Consider the following 15,599-nt stretch of genomic DNA (forward strand, 5'->3'; position numbering starts at 1 on the left):
ATTGATGGTGAAAGGAACGAAGGGAAAGCTTTGAAAATTATCATTTACTTTTTCAGGAAGTTTCATACAAAGGTCTTCATGCACATCTTTATGATCATCGCTTAAATTCTATTTAAGCAACTACGTACGATAAAAAGATAACGAAGGAATGTGACCAACTTCGTTGAAAAAAGAGGATGTGTTACATCCGATGAACCAAAAATAACAACCTCTACGAAATCTACTTTCATGAATCTTATCAATATGGTATTGGCATCGAGAAATGTGTTGAGAATCTTATGAAGAGAAAGAACAGCTTTTCAGAAGACTTAAAACATATATGCGATCTCGACGAGGCACGTTTTGATCTATCAGTGTTTACAGATATAAAAAGATGATACCGATCGCTTTAAACATTGATCAGTCAACTGGATATCAAACACAACATCAACGAATCTGGATTGAATATCAGACGCATATTAAAACCTGTCATGAAACAAGTTCTAAGATGTTGAAGCCATTCGAATCACGTTTTAATGTATGGTGCTGCTTATGTAAGGGATAAATTGAGGGGCAATAATCATGTATATCAATCAAAACTAGTAGGCTTTTCATCAAGCATCTTTATAAGGCAAAAAGTTCTAAAATTTGTCCCGCAAAAAAAGTCCATCGTGATTTCTTCATTTAGCTTAACTTATCGCGCAACTAAACCTAGCAAAAAAGTTTAACAAGTCAAATATACCAAACAACTTTTGTCTGGGGCTAGTTGCACATTCATGGCTAAGATCTAAATCAGTCTAAGACCAACTTAGTTCTATAGCTAATCTAATATGGTCAAAACCAATTTTTTCGATTTAAGACCACTTGGACTCGAGTCACGACGGTGCTACTGCTTCCTGATATGTAGCTGTAGTTTCTACCCATAAACGTTTAAAAGAAAATTCCTATTGTTAGTCATGACTTTGAAGAAAGTCCCGGGATCATAAATATTTCAGAGTCACATTATCAGTTCTTTTATGCATGTTGATCTTGAACCAGGAAAAAAATGAGAAAAACTTCCATTTCATCGTCGAATCGACATGAATTCTGAGAACGCGGATCCTCTGAAGACTATGTTCGCGCCGAGTCGATAAGAAATACTGCGGGATTACCAGCGATCCCTGAAGATCAGCTTATCGTGTATGGTAACATATTGTTTCCTACTCATTGAAGAGTGGCAATGATCAAAGTCAACGGAAAAAATGGCTGTTTTAAGTCAGATCAGCGCTTCGTGCGTGACTGTATTGTCGTATCGATGAAATACACGGAAATCCGGAAAGAAGAAACACGATTAAATCAACGGATTCTTGGCTTACAGATCTTAAATAAACGTGATGATATAACTCATCGTTATACAATGGGCATTACATTACGATTCTAGAAATGATTCGTGTTGAATCTTTTCCAAAAGCGAGATTCTGATTGAATCGAATGCCTACTCTTGATAAGCCTTATTTCATTCACGTTTGAAGTTGATTTACATGTTCTTTCTATATCGAAATTCTGATTAAATTTCTATTCCGGCATATACTGGAAAATCATAGGCCCCTATTGAAAATTTCTTCTAATGAAAACAATTGATAGCCGTTACATATGTAGGAACTTTATTGCAAAACTTAAAATTTACTAAACTTAAATTTCGCTACCTTTTTATGCCGTCTTCTAAAAAATTCTTCACTCACATTCTCTTAAGGGGTTAATCAAAGCAGGGAGGTACAGCCCTCCCCAATCAAAGCGAAATAACATTGTCAAAGCTTTCTTTTTACTTACCAGAATGTACTGACATCATGTCTCTCCTCGAGTCGACTGCGACAGCAATGAGAAAAGAACACTTTTTCTGCTCAGTTTTAGAAGTACATCAGCTGCAATTCGAGAAAAAAACAAATTTGATTTATTCATGATAACGAATACGAACGAAAACAACGAACACAGAAAAGCCTCTGACCGCTACCCGTAAAAGGGGTGTCTATTACATAGACACCACTGACAAAAAATAGACAGCCTAATGTGACAGCAGATTTTTCGAAAGTAAATTTCCTCCTTGTTCAGGTTTAACATGCAGCTCCCTATTCATAATAAAGGAAGCAAATGATCACTCGCTTAACGCAGTCAATGAGCCCGATCTAATTTTGATTTGATCGCATCACTCGGACTCATCAGTCTCGTCTATACGTACAACTCGCGTGGTACAAATTGCCGTCGTCGGATATTATTACTCATTTACGACGCCATCGTGTCTTTGACGGCCGTCCTCGCGAAAATTCGGACCGCTCGACTGTCAATGGATGACCGAATGCGGAGCGATGTATTCGCCCTAAAAGCTATTAAAGAATCTAGACGAGGAGACGCGAAGAAATATCGCTGCAGCACTAAATACACTAGAGCCTTTCATATCTAACCGAATCAGGCGCCAGCTTAATAGGTCCAAGACCTAGTTAGTAGTATTACCTCTAACCTGGGCCCGGTTTAATAGACCGGTATCAACTTTGATACAAGGGCAAACTGAATTGAAAATTAATCGAGTTTGCCTCCAGGATAAAGTTAATACCTGTCTATAAAACTGGCCCCTGGGTTTAATTCAATTGGTAATGAACAGGTTTGAAAAAAACTGGCCCCAGGATTTACAAATCAATGTCTCCACATTTCAGGGTTATTCTACATCTTTTTCATATCATTTACCATCAAAGAACGCCACAGACAGCCTTTTATATCTTAAAATAGGGACTATTCTTGTTGTTTATTTCTTTGGATGATTTGGTATGATTTTTTTTATTTGGTGTCCTTTACAAACCCATGCTAGGAACGAAACAGAGGTTTTTGATTTTGAAGTGTAGATATTTAGAGTCCTTAGTGAAGAAGGTACTTAACTTAAGTACTTGCTTGAATTGTGCCTTATGAGGGTGCCGCCATAAATGTCCTACTTCGTGTCTCATGGTTTTGTCAAGTTTCTATATAAATATTTTTTGTTACTTTTGTTGAAAATATCAATGCTCTCTACATCCAATCCTATCCTATCGTTTTTTTTCTGGTTCACTCTTTTTGGTTTATAGACTAAATATAAGGATCCAACAAAATCACCCAGGTTCAAAATGTCAGCATAAATCTTTGAGGACTAAAGATATTCATATAGATAGTGAGTGATAGATTTCATTTGCTTGAAATTGAAAATGTGTTTACCAGGCATGGCTGGAAAAAGACGATAGTTTGCATTTGTAAAATAATACATGTGTGGTGATGGTCTACAGCTTTCACCCATGCCTGACTCGAATTTTGGATATTTAAACTTTCTTCAAGCGCGAGGAGTTTTCTGATTAAAAACCAACTGGTTTGACATTGTAAACGGCAAAATGATGGATGACAGTCACAGTTTAATACAATTACAAAACATTGCGAGTAGAATGAAGGTAAAAGGGAAACATCTATTTTGCAATTCAAAGAAATGTTTGTCCACTGAATTATTTGTTTGAGTAGACCTACTTCTGTCTTGATTAATAAGTGGATAAGCCAATTGTCCTCCCTCCCTGACGAATTAGTAATATTTTTTCTTACAAAATATCTCTTCAGAAACTTACTATCAAAGTAATTTCTGTAGTTCTTTTTACATGAATACTGGTCAAGATTTCATCAGATTTTGACATTTTCTATCATCAACGTCCAACACATTTGGAATCTCTTGACGCCGGAATAGAATAAATCAAATCACATAGCCGCAAAACAATTGAATTGTCATGTGGTCAGAGAAATAGCCAAATTCAATCAACTAGCCGACTCGTGATAAGCGATAATGAGCGAGACCTCTTGAAGGGATGAACAGCGTAATAACGATCGCATTGCATACCAACTCTAAGTCATCGAGTTTGCCAAGCGACATTTTTCATCGAGCGATTGCGATGCAAAAAAAACCTCAGCCGTATACAATGGATTTTTCGATATCAATCAAGTTACACAACTGTAAATGATATGATTGAAATATTCAATCGCATAGCATGTAAATACCTTTGCTCATTCTGGCCAACTTCATCAAATATTTTCATAAAATTTGAATTGTGTAGTCTATGGATATCGATAGAAATGGAAAGAGATGTCAAAGGTCCCGGTCTTCCTCGTCAATCCAGGTTTCAATAAGCCTAAATCCTTTTAGTGGTTGCAAATATTTTCAGTATATACATGATCCTTTACCCGGAAATTCTCTTCACAGTTGAGAAAAAAAATCGATCGGCCTTTTCATCAACCTAGAGTGGCACTTAGGCCACTTTAAGGGTAGTCACCTTAAGAAAGATTGATTTTGTGGATCATATAACCCAAGAACCCTTTAATATTGCGAACGTTAGTTCTTAAAAAATGTCCCGACGGTTTAGATTTGAATATCACTATTTTGCGCGAGATTCTACGCGGTGACAATTGATTGTTATTGGAAACACAATCTATCCAAAGTTGCGCCGCTTGGGGAACATTGAGTGCGCATCATTGCATTTCGTTTGCGAAAGGCAATAATTTCTGACATTTCATACCTATCTAAAAGGCTCCGAATACAATCAATTTCTGCCCAGATTCCACGTAACCGAAACCATAAATTTCGCATATAAAATATGTATTATGTTTTCAAGTAAACAAATTGATTATCATTCTCGCAGCCCTCGAGGGCTAGAGGTATTCAGGTGAGACTCGTCGATTCGAATAAACCTTTGACATTTATCAACATTCGAATGGAATCGAACGAAATTTCCGATAACAGACATTTCCGTTCGATATTAAACGTTTTAAGTGCATAGAAGAACTGATTTAATTAAACTATGAAATACAGGTGTGGTTACCATCGCTATCAGTGTTCCCCCCATATGCTGGAATTCTAAAGGGGCTGAATTCAATATTTTTACTGTGTATGACATAGTGGCTGCTGAAGTAGTAAGGCTTTTGATCCCCCCAAAAATAAGGAAAAGCTTAATTTTGATGTAATCTTCTTCTTTCACATAAGCTCAAATATTTCAAAGTAAATTTTTGGCATTGATAGAATATTGACATTTTATAAGGGGGTGGCTGATTTTCAGAAGGGTGAATATAAAAATAAAAGGGGTGGCCACCTTTCTAAAACTGTGGAGGACACTGTCTATGGAACTGCAGTAATAGGCCATGAAATTTTACATATGAATCAAGTAAAAGGGTATGAAACAATGAATATCCATTTAATATATATTTTGTGTATCCCTACTTTATCAATCCCTTTAGACATTGTTTTACAGCCATGAGCTTCAAAATCAGCAATAGCAAAACTTCGAATGTCATGTCATAACCTTATAATTGAAAAAGGAAGGAGACTCGGCATCGCTCAACCAAATCGTATTTGCCCTCACTGTAACGCTGTCGGCGATGAATCCCATTTTCTTTTTTATTGTAAACTGCAGGATAATTTAAGAACTAAATATGATATTGTAAATCTAAACCTAGACACTTTTCTTTCAGCCTTTACTAATCCTAATAAACCAATCTTCTTAAATATTGCGAAATTCATATATCATGGGCTTGTAAATATCACTTAAATAATATTGTATATATATATATATTTATATATATGTTAGACATTGTATTAGTTCTCTCTCCTTTTATTATTTTTCTGTTAGTGCACATCTTTGTGTCACACATTTTTGTTTTTTGTCTGTTTGTTGTTATTGTTGTTTTCTTCATTCACAATCTTATACTTTGGATTTATGATGAATAAATTGAAATTGAAATTGAAATTAGCTTCAACTAAATCTCGACATTTGAACAATCAATCTAGATCACAAAGGTTGGGCTTTTGAACTCGATTTAGGAAAATAAGTCTATCAAATTTGTCCTGAATTTTAATCATGAATTCCATTGGTCTCAAACGATCCGGATTAATTGGTTTTTTTTTAAATCAAAGATATACTATTTTTTTTAGTTCTCCAGTTTACACAGTCAGCCAATATTCGTTGAGAGACTGTGGTCAACGTGAAAGCCAAACTTACGCTTTTAAAGTAAATGTCTTGAGAGATGTAATCCATACGATATTACCTGCCTTTCAACCAGTACCTTAATTAGATTTAGGAAAGGACTGACAAGTCTGCCGTACCAGTCTCAATGGTAAAGTAAAGGTATACTCAGCAGAAATTGCGGCCACAAGATTACGCAGGCCAGACATATTTACCACATAACCTTATACATCAAATCCATCATCCATGCAGTTTACATGATTTGCACATTGGCCACCGATCTCCCGAGTCCTCGGCCATTTATAAATGAAATCTCGATGACAAATATTCTGCAAACCGTTGCTAAGCTTATTTACTTAACTTCGCAAAAAGGAAATCTCTAATCATGTAACATATACGACTACGATGGAACTAGCGGGCTAGCTGCGATACTCGATCTCTTCATCAGCGCATCAAATAGTCTGGACCCATTTACAGAAATATTACCGAAAAAAAATCATCATACTAGACTAGTAATGCATTGAAAAGATAAGATATACAAACATGAAAAAGCAGACTCCTTCAAGACAATACAGAACCGACCAAATAACCATCAAATCACAGACCAATGAAGTGAAAATTATTGCATTACACAGAAAATCACTTGAATGAATGAATGGTTTTTATATTTGTGTCTAAAAAGAGCAGGGATTCAACTGCCTTATAGGGGCCTAACTGAAATTGAGATTGATTGAGAAGGTTGTCAGTAGGCCTAGTAGGCTAATTTATAAGTTTGTGCATGAATTTCAGATCCAGAAGAATAGCCTAAGTACTTGAATCAAAGTTTGCTGCATTGTACCTGCTGGTAGTAGGCCTAATGAGATTTTAAAAGTTAATTTCTGTTGCACATTAGACGGATAAAAGAGCCACTCCCTGATGCAGATCGACTGAGATCGAGCAATTACTGAATGTCAACGTACTAATCATCATTTGATTAATCCGGAACTGAACTCAGTTCATCAACTCAAATAGAGTATCATCAAAGAATATCTTTCTTCTACCGAGAAATCTTGCACAAGCCATAATTTAACCCTTTATGAGCAAAGAACGATAACATTATCAATTCTTTGCTGCAGATGAGTTTCTTTGCAGCGCCTTTCTCTCTGCTTGATGAATTTTTGATGCAGTAACGAAGCCATTTATCGCTGTCGAGTTGTTCTATCAGCGATCACAAATTTTATTGGCGCCCTATTTTTGGTGCGGATTGAATTAGTCGTTTTAGATTCAATAGGATTACTCATGTTTTGAGTCTTGATCAGGGAGACTCCCAACTCGCCCCAAACAAACAGATACAGTAGGCTACAGATAATAACACCTAGGTCCTATCAAAAATTTAAAAAATATTTCATTCTTAATATATTCCAGATACCACTCTGCTTTGATTTCCGGTTATGACCTAAATACTTAAAATTGCTAGTCATCAATTCAAACTATTCAAGTAGCCTTGGCCTATATAAAATTGAAACATTGGAAGAAAGCTAGGCCTATCCTCTAATTTTGTGTTGTGGTAAGTACCATTTAATGCAGTGCTCTTTAAGTGTGATAACTCTGATAGGCTGAAGGTAACATACCTTCAATAAGTGTCTAAGTGAAAGCATTTTTACGCCAGCGGAGTTAGCCCCCATCCCAACCGCCCAAAAAAAGAATGAGTTTTGAGTCTCATGATGATACCAAGATGAAGGCAATACTACTATAAATCTGAACAATGACACTACTAGAGTCCGACTAATTTGTAAACATAAAACTAAGATTGGGTTACTAAGATCAAGCGCCAAAATGTTTAAACAGCGCGTTGGTTCCCGCAGCGGCGCACGCAGCAGACAGACACTGTGTGTGTGTCATAGAAACAATAAAAGCTTACACAAACTCTTCAAACTCATTTAACAACACGTATCAATGGTCCACGACGTTCTTACCGTAAAATAAAGATTATTTGGAATGTTTTTTTTGGATTAAATCCTCGCGTGTTTGCTAACAAATCAGCGTTATTCCTAGTGAAGTAGTAAACACATCAGTCAGAGTATGGGATCGAGTATATACGATGTGTACCATGTTGTCGTAATATTTCCCATTCCAGGACCGAATCAATTGGTTGACATAGAATAATGCATACGTAAAGATAAATAATTTGAAGAAATAATCAATTATCTATCTAAATAGATAGTTTATAATACTACACAGGTATACCACAATCTATGTCTTTCGTGTTCGCTTGAATTGAATTGGTCCCAAAATTAAAGATTTTGAGGAAACATGCTCTGTTTTACATGTTACTTCCTGGTTCATCGGGCCATGATATCACTCCGCGTATCTAATCACAAGTTCTTATTGACCCATCAGTTCATCATCCAGACGGGTCGAAGCATTACGACTTTCTATAAATTCCACTCATTACCAATTCAAATATTTGAAACAGAAACTGCACTTAACATCATACGAATTGCAACGTATTTCCTCAGTCGCATGTGTACGGTTCGGGTGCTCTTCGGTCCACGAACTTGACCAACTTGACTGCTAAATTTCGAGTCAAAATCCTTAATTTCCGTTGAAATAGGTAATATTTCACTTCATATTTTAATGCATAGGAGTGGCAAATTGTCTATTTCTAATGGTTGTAAGAACCTGCATCCATTTGCAATGTTTAATGTTAATATATGTTCATTTAGATTAAAGGTTGCTTATAGAAATCTTTACAAAAAAAAGTCAAATTCCGCTGACAAATTTAATTTATTGAAGATACTGTTGCGTTCGCTTATGCTATGATAATTTCTGTAATTACATGTCTTTTTGATTTATAGATCAAAACATGTAATTACTAAACGTGACAGCATAAAGATGAGATGGCTCATTCAATTAGTCATCTTGGTGGGCAGTGTATTTTTGGTGACTCGTTCCACGGCTGATGCTAGCTTTCCTCACTGCAAGAATCTACTCATTGGACAATATCCTTTTTTGAATCATCTGTAAATGCTTTATCAAGATGAAAATTTTGGAAACAATTTACCTTTCTTGACTTCCCAATTAATACATATTTATGTGACGAGCCTCAGGTCGATTCTGTAACTCAACGTGCAAAAGGTTGCGCTCGCTACGCAATCAATGGAAAAGCAGTATCATTAGTCAAAGGTATAAGCTCTACCCTAACCTGTACGTATGCAGATGGCATTGGCCAAAGTCAGAGATGTTGAAATAATGTACATTACTGTCTGTAGACTAATACCTCCAAAATGTTCTAGGGGAATGGGGATTACCCTAGCCTGAATGCCAGACGTCTTATGGGTTACTCCTAGAACGGAGACGATGGCTCTTTCCAGTAAAGAATATTTTTATTTTTTTAGTAACCTGTCACCTTGCACCTGGTGTCACTTGCACAGGTCTATGCGATGAAAAAGCTGATTCGAATTGCTCGTCGGAATTCAAGAAAGATGTGCCTTGTGAAATTACGTAAGTTTGTTCAAACAATAAACAATGATAAAGAGTAGAGATTTTGTATTAAAAAGAAATGATTTCTTGCAGAAATGGACATAAATTCGAAAATGCCCTGCTGCTCTCGATATTCCTTGGCATGTTTGGGATAGATCGATTTTATCTCGGTTATCCAGCAATTGGTAAGACATTGAAATATAATTGAACCTCTCATATTTTGCAAGATTACAATTTGTGTACTTATGATGACAAAACATGTTTATTGGTAATTTCAGGTTTGTTGAAATTTTGCACTTTGGGGTTTATGTTTCTCGGCCAGTTAGTTGATATTTTACTAATAGCTATGCAGGTAAGATTTTAATTTGAGTTCCTGAGAAATTTGAAAGTATGAAATGATGACATCAATGGTCAATTTATACTGTGTTTTCAGATTGTTGGACCAGCAGACGGATCAGCTTATGTAATCGATTATTATGGGGCGAAGCTCACTAGAATTTCTAGGGACAATAGTACAATAATATTCTGATTTTTAAATACTAGTCATATAGCACTGACTTAATTAAAAGTCAGTTTTTTAAGGTTCTGCTTTTCTGAAGGATTTTGTATATACGCGTACTTATGATTTATATTGGATGTTGTAAATAAAGTTGAATTTAAGTGAATTTATGCTGTTAAGTTATTTTCATTTTTGAATCATTTGTCCGATGAGGAATTTTGTCCGGCCGCGACTTCACCTCTGGTAAGCGAGTGGCGCTGCTTTCCAACATGGCGTCTTCCAATGAACCACACGTGAAAATAAAGCAAAATGCGAACATAAACTGGAAACCAGTCACTTTTAAATCAGATGGAGATTTTGATGGCCTCGCCAGTATAACAGTATTGGAAGATTATGAAATCATCGGTGGTAAAATAGTTCCTAAGTCACGGCAGGAGCAGAATGTAAGAAATGGTATTGAATTGACTTGAATTTATTGATACCTGTTTTCAGTTTAATAGGGTTGCACTTTTTAATTAGATATCGAAGATTTTAGGGGCTCACATCCTCGATTGTCGGGGTTTAATTTATCTTACACCAACACATACCCTGGTTGCATTTCCTTTGTTGGTCTTCTAATCATTACATCTTGGCGGATATAGTCTGAACTGAACCAGATGATGTACGGGTTCCCTACTACTTGTTAGAGAACAACAGATAGGTACTAGACTAGGGCAGACAGTTTGCCCTTTGGTCTGTATATCTAGCCAATCAGATACATTTTTTTGGTAGAACATCTGAATACATAGGCCTAAACTGTCCGCCGAAGAAATCTTGGAAGTCAGTGTTATGGCATAGTGAAGGAACTGCGGCTGCAAGGTCTGTGTTGGCATGAATTTTGACTGGAGGCAATCAAACCCTGGCAAGGATAGGGCCCATCACATATGGCTGCCATCCTGAGCTCTGCTCCATTATCCTTGAATTTTGTGTACTTCTTACGCTAATATAAGAATTTGTTTTAGAAATCTTCGGCGTACCCTTCTCTGAGTGCCAAAACCAAAAGTGAGAAAACGAAAACAAAAAAGTTCAAGAAACTTGTTGGAAAGCAAGAGAAAATTGACACTGTAGAGAAAAAGAATGAAACAAAAAATAAAAAACCAGATAAAATAGACAATTCTTCACCAGTTGTAATGGAAGAAACCATTTGTGAACCACATAATACTTCTCCAAAAACTAGTGAAGGGGCTAAACCTGAAAGTCGCAAACAAAGAAAGACCCGACTTTACAAAGAAAAGATGACAGCCAATAAAAAACAAAAAAAGGAACGATTAGCTGCTAATAGGGCTGAAGATAAAGCAAGAAAAGATCAAGAAGCCAACGAAAAAACTAATGCATCTGTGAAAAAACTGAAAGAGCAAACTCCAAATTCCAAAAAAAGAAAATGTAAGTCAATTAAATTAGATTCAATAGACAAAATTTTAGTTGTCTTACAATTTCAAAGTTCACTCATGATTTCATCTATGCAGCCAAAAATGAAAATAAGAAATCAGAAAGCAAAAAGATTAAGTTGACTTGTAATGATGATGAAAAACAAGATAGTGATGATAATGAAGATGATGGTGATGATCGCAATTTCAAGGATGATGATGACGATGATAATGATTCGAAAGATACTTTTGATGTGGAGAAAATAAAAAACGGTGAGCTATGTATGATTGTGATTGGAATTGACAAGAGATAACATCTTTGAGCATAAATTTGACGTATAAATTTCTGATTGATTTTTCTCATAGAAATGACAGCTTGGAAAGATTTATTTGTCCCTGATCCAGTACTAGCAGCATTGTTTGATAAGGGTTTCACTTCGCCAACACCTATACAAGCCCTAACACTACCTTCTGCTATTCGAGATCGAAAGGATATCATTGGAGCGGCAGAAACAGTAAGTCGTGAAAACGTTAGACTCATTTCAGAAATATCTGTGATACTTTTTGATTAGTTATGATTTTAATGGGGCTTAGTCTATGGGAATAATGCCCTAATTGGTTATTTTATCTATGGCTAATGTTTTATGGCTTTTTCAATAATTTAGTAATTCAGTCTAGCCTTCATTTTATTTAGTGTCTGAACTTCATAATTGCGTTTTTTAGGGCAGCGGAAAAACACTGGCTTTTGGAATCCCTTTACTAAACAATATCCTATTGAAAAAGATGCAAGCAAATCGTTCAAATTCAGAAGAAAGCGATGATAATGAGGATGACAATGATGGAAATGATGCTATTTCTGCGGCAGATGATGAAGGTTTGGAAAAAGATGACATCACGGAACAACTGGATGATAATGAATATGAAGATGAGGAGTCTGATGGTGCAGACGAAAGCAACGATGTAGATAATGAAATGGAAGGGGATGAGGTAAGATGCTAACAAAAGAGCGTTTTGGAATGATGATGATGAAGTGCCAGGGTAAGATGCTAACAAAAGAGCGTTTTGGAATGATGATGATGAAGTGCCAGGGTGCTATATTTTATAGATGATCTCTCACAGGATTACACTCGATTCATTTGCAAGGTAATAAATCTGTCATCAGTGATTTTGCAATTTAAGGATGAAGATGAAAGTCTGGATGGTGAAGGTGATAATTCCGATGTTGGAAGTAATCTAAGTTTCAGCGGTGAAGATGAATGGGATGAATCAGAGCTGAGTGTACCGGTGGAAAAACTATTCAATTCTGTAAATGATATTGCACTGTCTAAAGACAGTGTAGACGACGTTCATGAACAGAAACCCGTTATTTCTGAAATGAATCAACGACTTTACTGTCTTATATTGACCCCTACTCGGGAATTGGCTGTCCAAGTGAAAAATCACCTGGAAGCTGCTGCCAAATATACTGGAATAAAGGTGATTTCGCAATTTATTTTAGAGTATCAAATTTTCATAGTTATATCCATCGGCAACAAGTGTAACTTTCTGAATGTTCTAGGTAGCTGTTATACTTGGTGGAATGGCTCCTCAAAAACAGTTGCGCATTTTGAAACGTCGTCCTGAGATTGTCGTCGCCACACCAGGTAGATTATGGGAACTGATTCAAGAGGTTTGTATTCGATGACGTTCCATCTCATTGGAACCAAATTCAGTTTTGAAGTTGACCCAAATGCATAGCTATTCATTCAACAAATACCATGATGTCACGGTAATACAATACCACGATCAAAAATATTTTCTTGTATCTTTTAGGAGGAACCTCATTTGTCTCAAGGTGTAAAAAACCTACCTTTCCTAGTCATTGATGAAGCTGACCGAATGGTTGAAAAGGGACATTTTGAAGAATTGTCGAATTTGTTAGAATTGATTAATGAGTGAGTATGATTACAGTAATGATTACAGTATTATTGTTTTTCAATTCCTTATCTGTATAACATTATTTATTGTTCTACTTGCAGAGATGAGAAATTGCGTTTGAAAAGGCAGAATTTGATATTCTCTGCAACTTTGACATTCGTACATAAGGCACCAAACTGGTTGTCGTATAAAAAGAAGAAAAAGCGTCAAAAACCAGTCGACTACACTTCCAGTGATAAACTAGGTTTGCGCCTGACATTGTAGCAACAAGGAAGGCAAAAACTTCAACTTAATTACTGTGATTTTATGTTTTTCAGATTCGCTGATAATGAAAATCGGTATACGTGAAAAACCAAAGATCGTCGATTTGACACGGAAAATGGGAACTGTAGAAACGTTGACCGAAACGAAAATCAACTGCCGAAGGGAAGACAAGGATATCTATTTGTATTATTTCTTGTTGTTGTACCCTGGTCGGACACTGGTGTTTGTGAACAGTAAAGATTGTTTACGACGACTGATCTCGATTTTGACTCTGTTGAAATGTAACCCTTTGCCATTGCACGCTGATATGCACCAGAAACAGAGATTGAAGAATTTGGATAAATTTACAGGTATTTTATTTAGAGCCGGAGATATTTGGATTTTCAACTTTGTCGGTGATCATGTTTTCAGGATGAAATTTTGTCTTATTTTATTTGCAGCTAATCCTAAAGCTCTGTTGCTAGCTACCGATGTGGCCGCTCGCGGATTAGATATCCCAGATGTCCAACACGTTATTCATTATCAAGTACCAAAAACGACTGAGGTATTATTTCAACCGGTACCCACCCTCTGAAAAAGTGGCCTTCTTATATGGCATCACTCATTACTAGTTCAAGGCAAAATGTCATCATAGGACTTATGGGGTTGCCATAATTTCTGAAAGTCTTGTTGATAGTATTTTCTATTTCCTATCAGAACTATGTTCATCGAAGTGGACGGACGGCTAGGGCTACAAAAGAAGGTCTCAGTGTAATGTTGGTCAGCCCGTCTGATATTCGAGACTACAGAAAAATTGTAAAAGCTTTAAACAAAGGTTAGTAATGTACATGGCTTGTTGAATGATTTGTAGATTGAATGAGTACCGTGAGGCTACATTTGATCAATATGATATATACAATGTGTTATTTAGATGAAGAACTGCCTACGTTCCCAGTACAAGAGGAATACCTTCCCTGTGTCAAAGAGAGAGTGGCAGTTACCATTCAAATAGATAAATCAGAACATGGGTAAATATCGGATTTGATGATGTTGAGAAAAATTTGCGACGAGCGTTTCAAGTATATCATCTATTAGTTAAACAATCTTTTTTAACAGTTTTTCAAAAAGAAAACATGAAAATGATTGGTTTATGAAGGCAGCCAAAGAAGCTGATCTAGACCTTGATGAAGAATTGTATCCTTTCTAATGTCAATATTTGACAAGTTATAACGAGTAATTGTGGCGATCATGTCTTTTATGAAACTTAACTCAAAAACTCAGAATTTATGATCTTGGGGATGATGTCGAGAAAAGTGATTTACAAAACAAATTGAAGGGATTGAAAATGGAATTGAGTATTTTGCTGCGTCAACCAGTTGCGTTGAGAGGATATTCTGGAAAGTATCCAACAAAATCTGGAAAGTTACAATCAATTTATATGGCTGGTAAGTATTATTGGTCATTCTTTTTCAATCCAAATTTCTATAAAGCTTTTCTGTATTTGTCTTTTGCTTTTTCATTTTTCAGATAAGGTGACCGATGCCCTGAAAACAGCTAAGCAGGAAAAAGATATTCTGAAAAGACTTCAAACTAAGTCATCGAACAATTTGAAAAAACGGCGCCGAAAAAAGAAAAAAGTGCAAACTGTTTCAAACAGTGATGAATAAAATTGTTGTGGTTTTAAATCAGTTTTGTAATTTTGTAGTCCTTTCATAGAAGATAACAGGATTGTCCTAGGTTCGAACCAGCTTCTGATACCACCGATTCTGATTCTAAAGAGAATAAAAAGTCCTGGTCTCCATGTTATTGTTATAAGATATTGTCTGGATCCATCGAGGGGTTTAAACCAAACACTACACTGGGTTTAACTCGCACATCTTTGGCTTGTTCCCAGGAACCTGTAACAACGACTGGTATTCGGACTCTCTTGGCCCTTACGACATACAGAACTAGAACGATCATTCTTTCACAGAAATTCCACCACCATTAGATCCGGACTGGTATAGGAGTTTCAACGTTTAATCTTTTGTGTGAAATATTGTAACCTTTGCATGCCAATAATTGGTTAGAGTGAAATAACCCCTTAGTGTCACTAGCACTGGC

General features: G+C 36.1%; 3 protein-coding genes across 15 annotated transcripts in view; 2 read left to right on the forward strand and 1 right to left on the reverse strand.

Annotated features, from left to right (window-relative positions):
• LOC141900900 (multiple PDZ domain protein-like) overlaps positions 1 to 8,034 on the reverse strand; it is a 157,633-nt gene extending 149,599 nt beyond the window's left edge. For all 13 annotated transcript variants that reach the window (XR_012618788.1, XR_012618789.1, XM_074787966.1 and 10 more), the window contains exons 1-2: positions 7,925 to 8,034; positions 1,789 to 1,880 (exon numbers count right to left, since the gene is read on the reverse strand). Coding sequence is in view for 11 of the 13 variants with exons in the window: in XM_074787966.1 (XP_074644067.1) it covers positions 1,789 to 1,807 (19 nt within the window). In the remaining 2 variants the exon portion in view is untranslated. The remainder of the gene's footprint in view (positions 1 to 1,788; positions 1,881 to 7,924) is intronic.
• A 308-nt stretch (positions 8,035 to 8,342) lies between these two features.
• On the forward strand, positions 8,343 to 10,087 carry LOC141899980 (TM2 domain-containing protein biscotti-like). The gene is made up of 7 exons (XM_074786646.1): positions 8,343 to 8,562; positions 8,807 to 8,950; positions 9,037 to 9,134; positions 9,347 to 9,452; positions 9,525 to 9,616; positions 9,710 to 9,783; positions 9,865 to 10,087. The coding sequence occupies exons 2-7, from the start codon at positions 8,844 to 8,846 to the stop codon at positions 9,958 to 9,960; spliced, it is 573 nt and encodes a 190-aa protein (XP_074642747.1). The 5' UTR covers positions 8,343 to 8,562; positions 8,807 to 8,843; the 3' UTR covers positions 9,961 to 10,087.
• A 104-nt stretch (positions 10,088 to 10,191) lies between these two features.
• LOC141898575 (ATP-dependent RNA helicase DDX24-like) lies at positions 10,192 to 15,175 on the forward strand. The gene is made up of 16 exons (XM_074784551.1): positions 10,192 to 10,373; positions 10,932 to 11,352; positions 11,436 to 11,609; positions 11,703 to 11,851; positions 12,060 to 12,323; positions 12,516 to 12,812; positions 12,895 to 13,005; positions 13,149 to 13,270; positions 13,355 to 13,497; positions 13,571 to 13,867; positions 13,958 to 14,061; positions 14,214 to 14,331; positions 14,428 to 14,524; positions 14,613 to 14,690; positions 14,778 to 14,941; positions 15,024 to 15,175. The coding sequence occupies exons 1-16, from the start codon at positions 10,200 to 10,202 to the stop codon at positions 15,161 to 15,163; spliced, it is 2,853 nt and encodes a 950-aa protein (XP_074640652.1). The 5' UTR covers positions 10,192 to 10,199; the 3' UTR covers positions 15,164 to 15,175.
• The last annotated feature ends 424 nt before the right edge of the window (positions 15,176 to 15,599 follow it).

This window comes from Tubulanus polymorphus, chromosome 2, assembly GCF_964204645.1.
Source record: "Tubulanus polymorphus chromosome 2, tnTubPoly1.2, whole genome shotgun sequence".
In the NCBI taxonomy this organism is placed as follows: domain Eukaryota; kingdom Metazoa; phylum Nemertea; class Palaeonemertea; order Tubulaniformes; family Tubulanidae; genus Tubulanus; species Tubulanus polymorphus.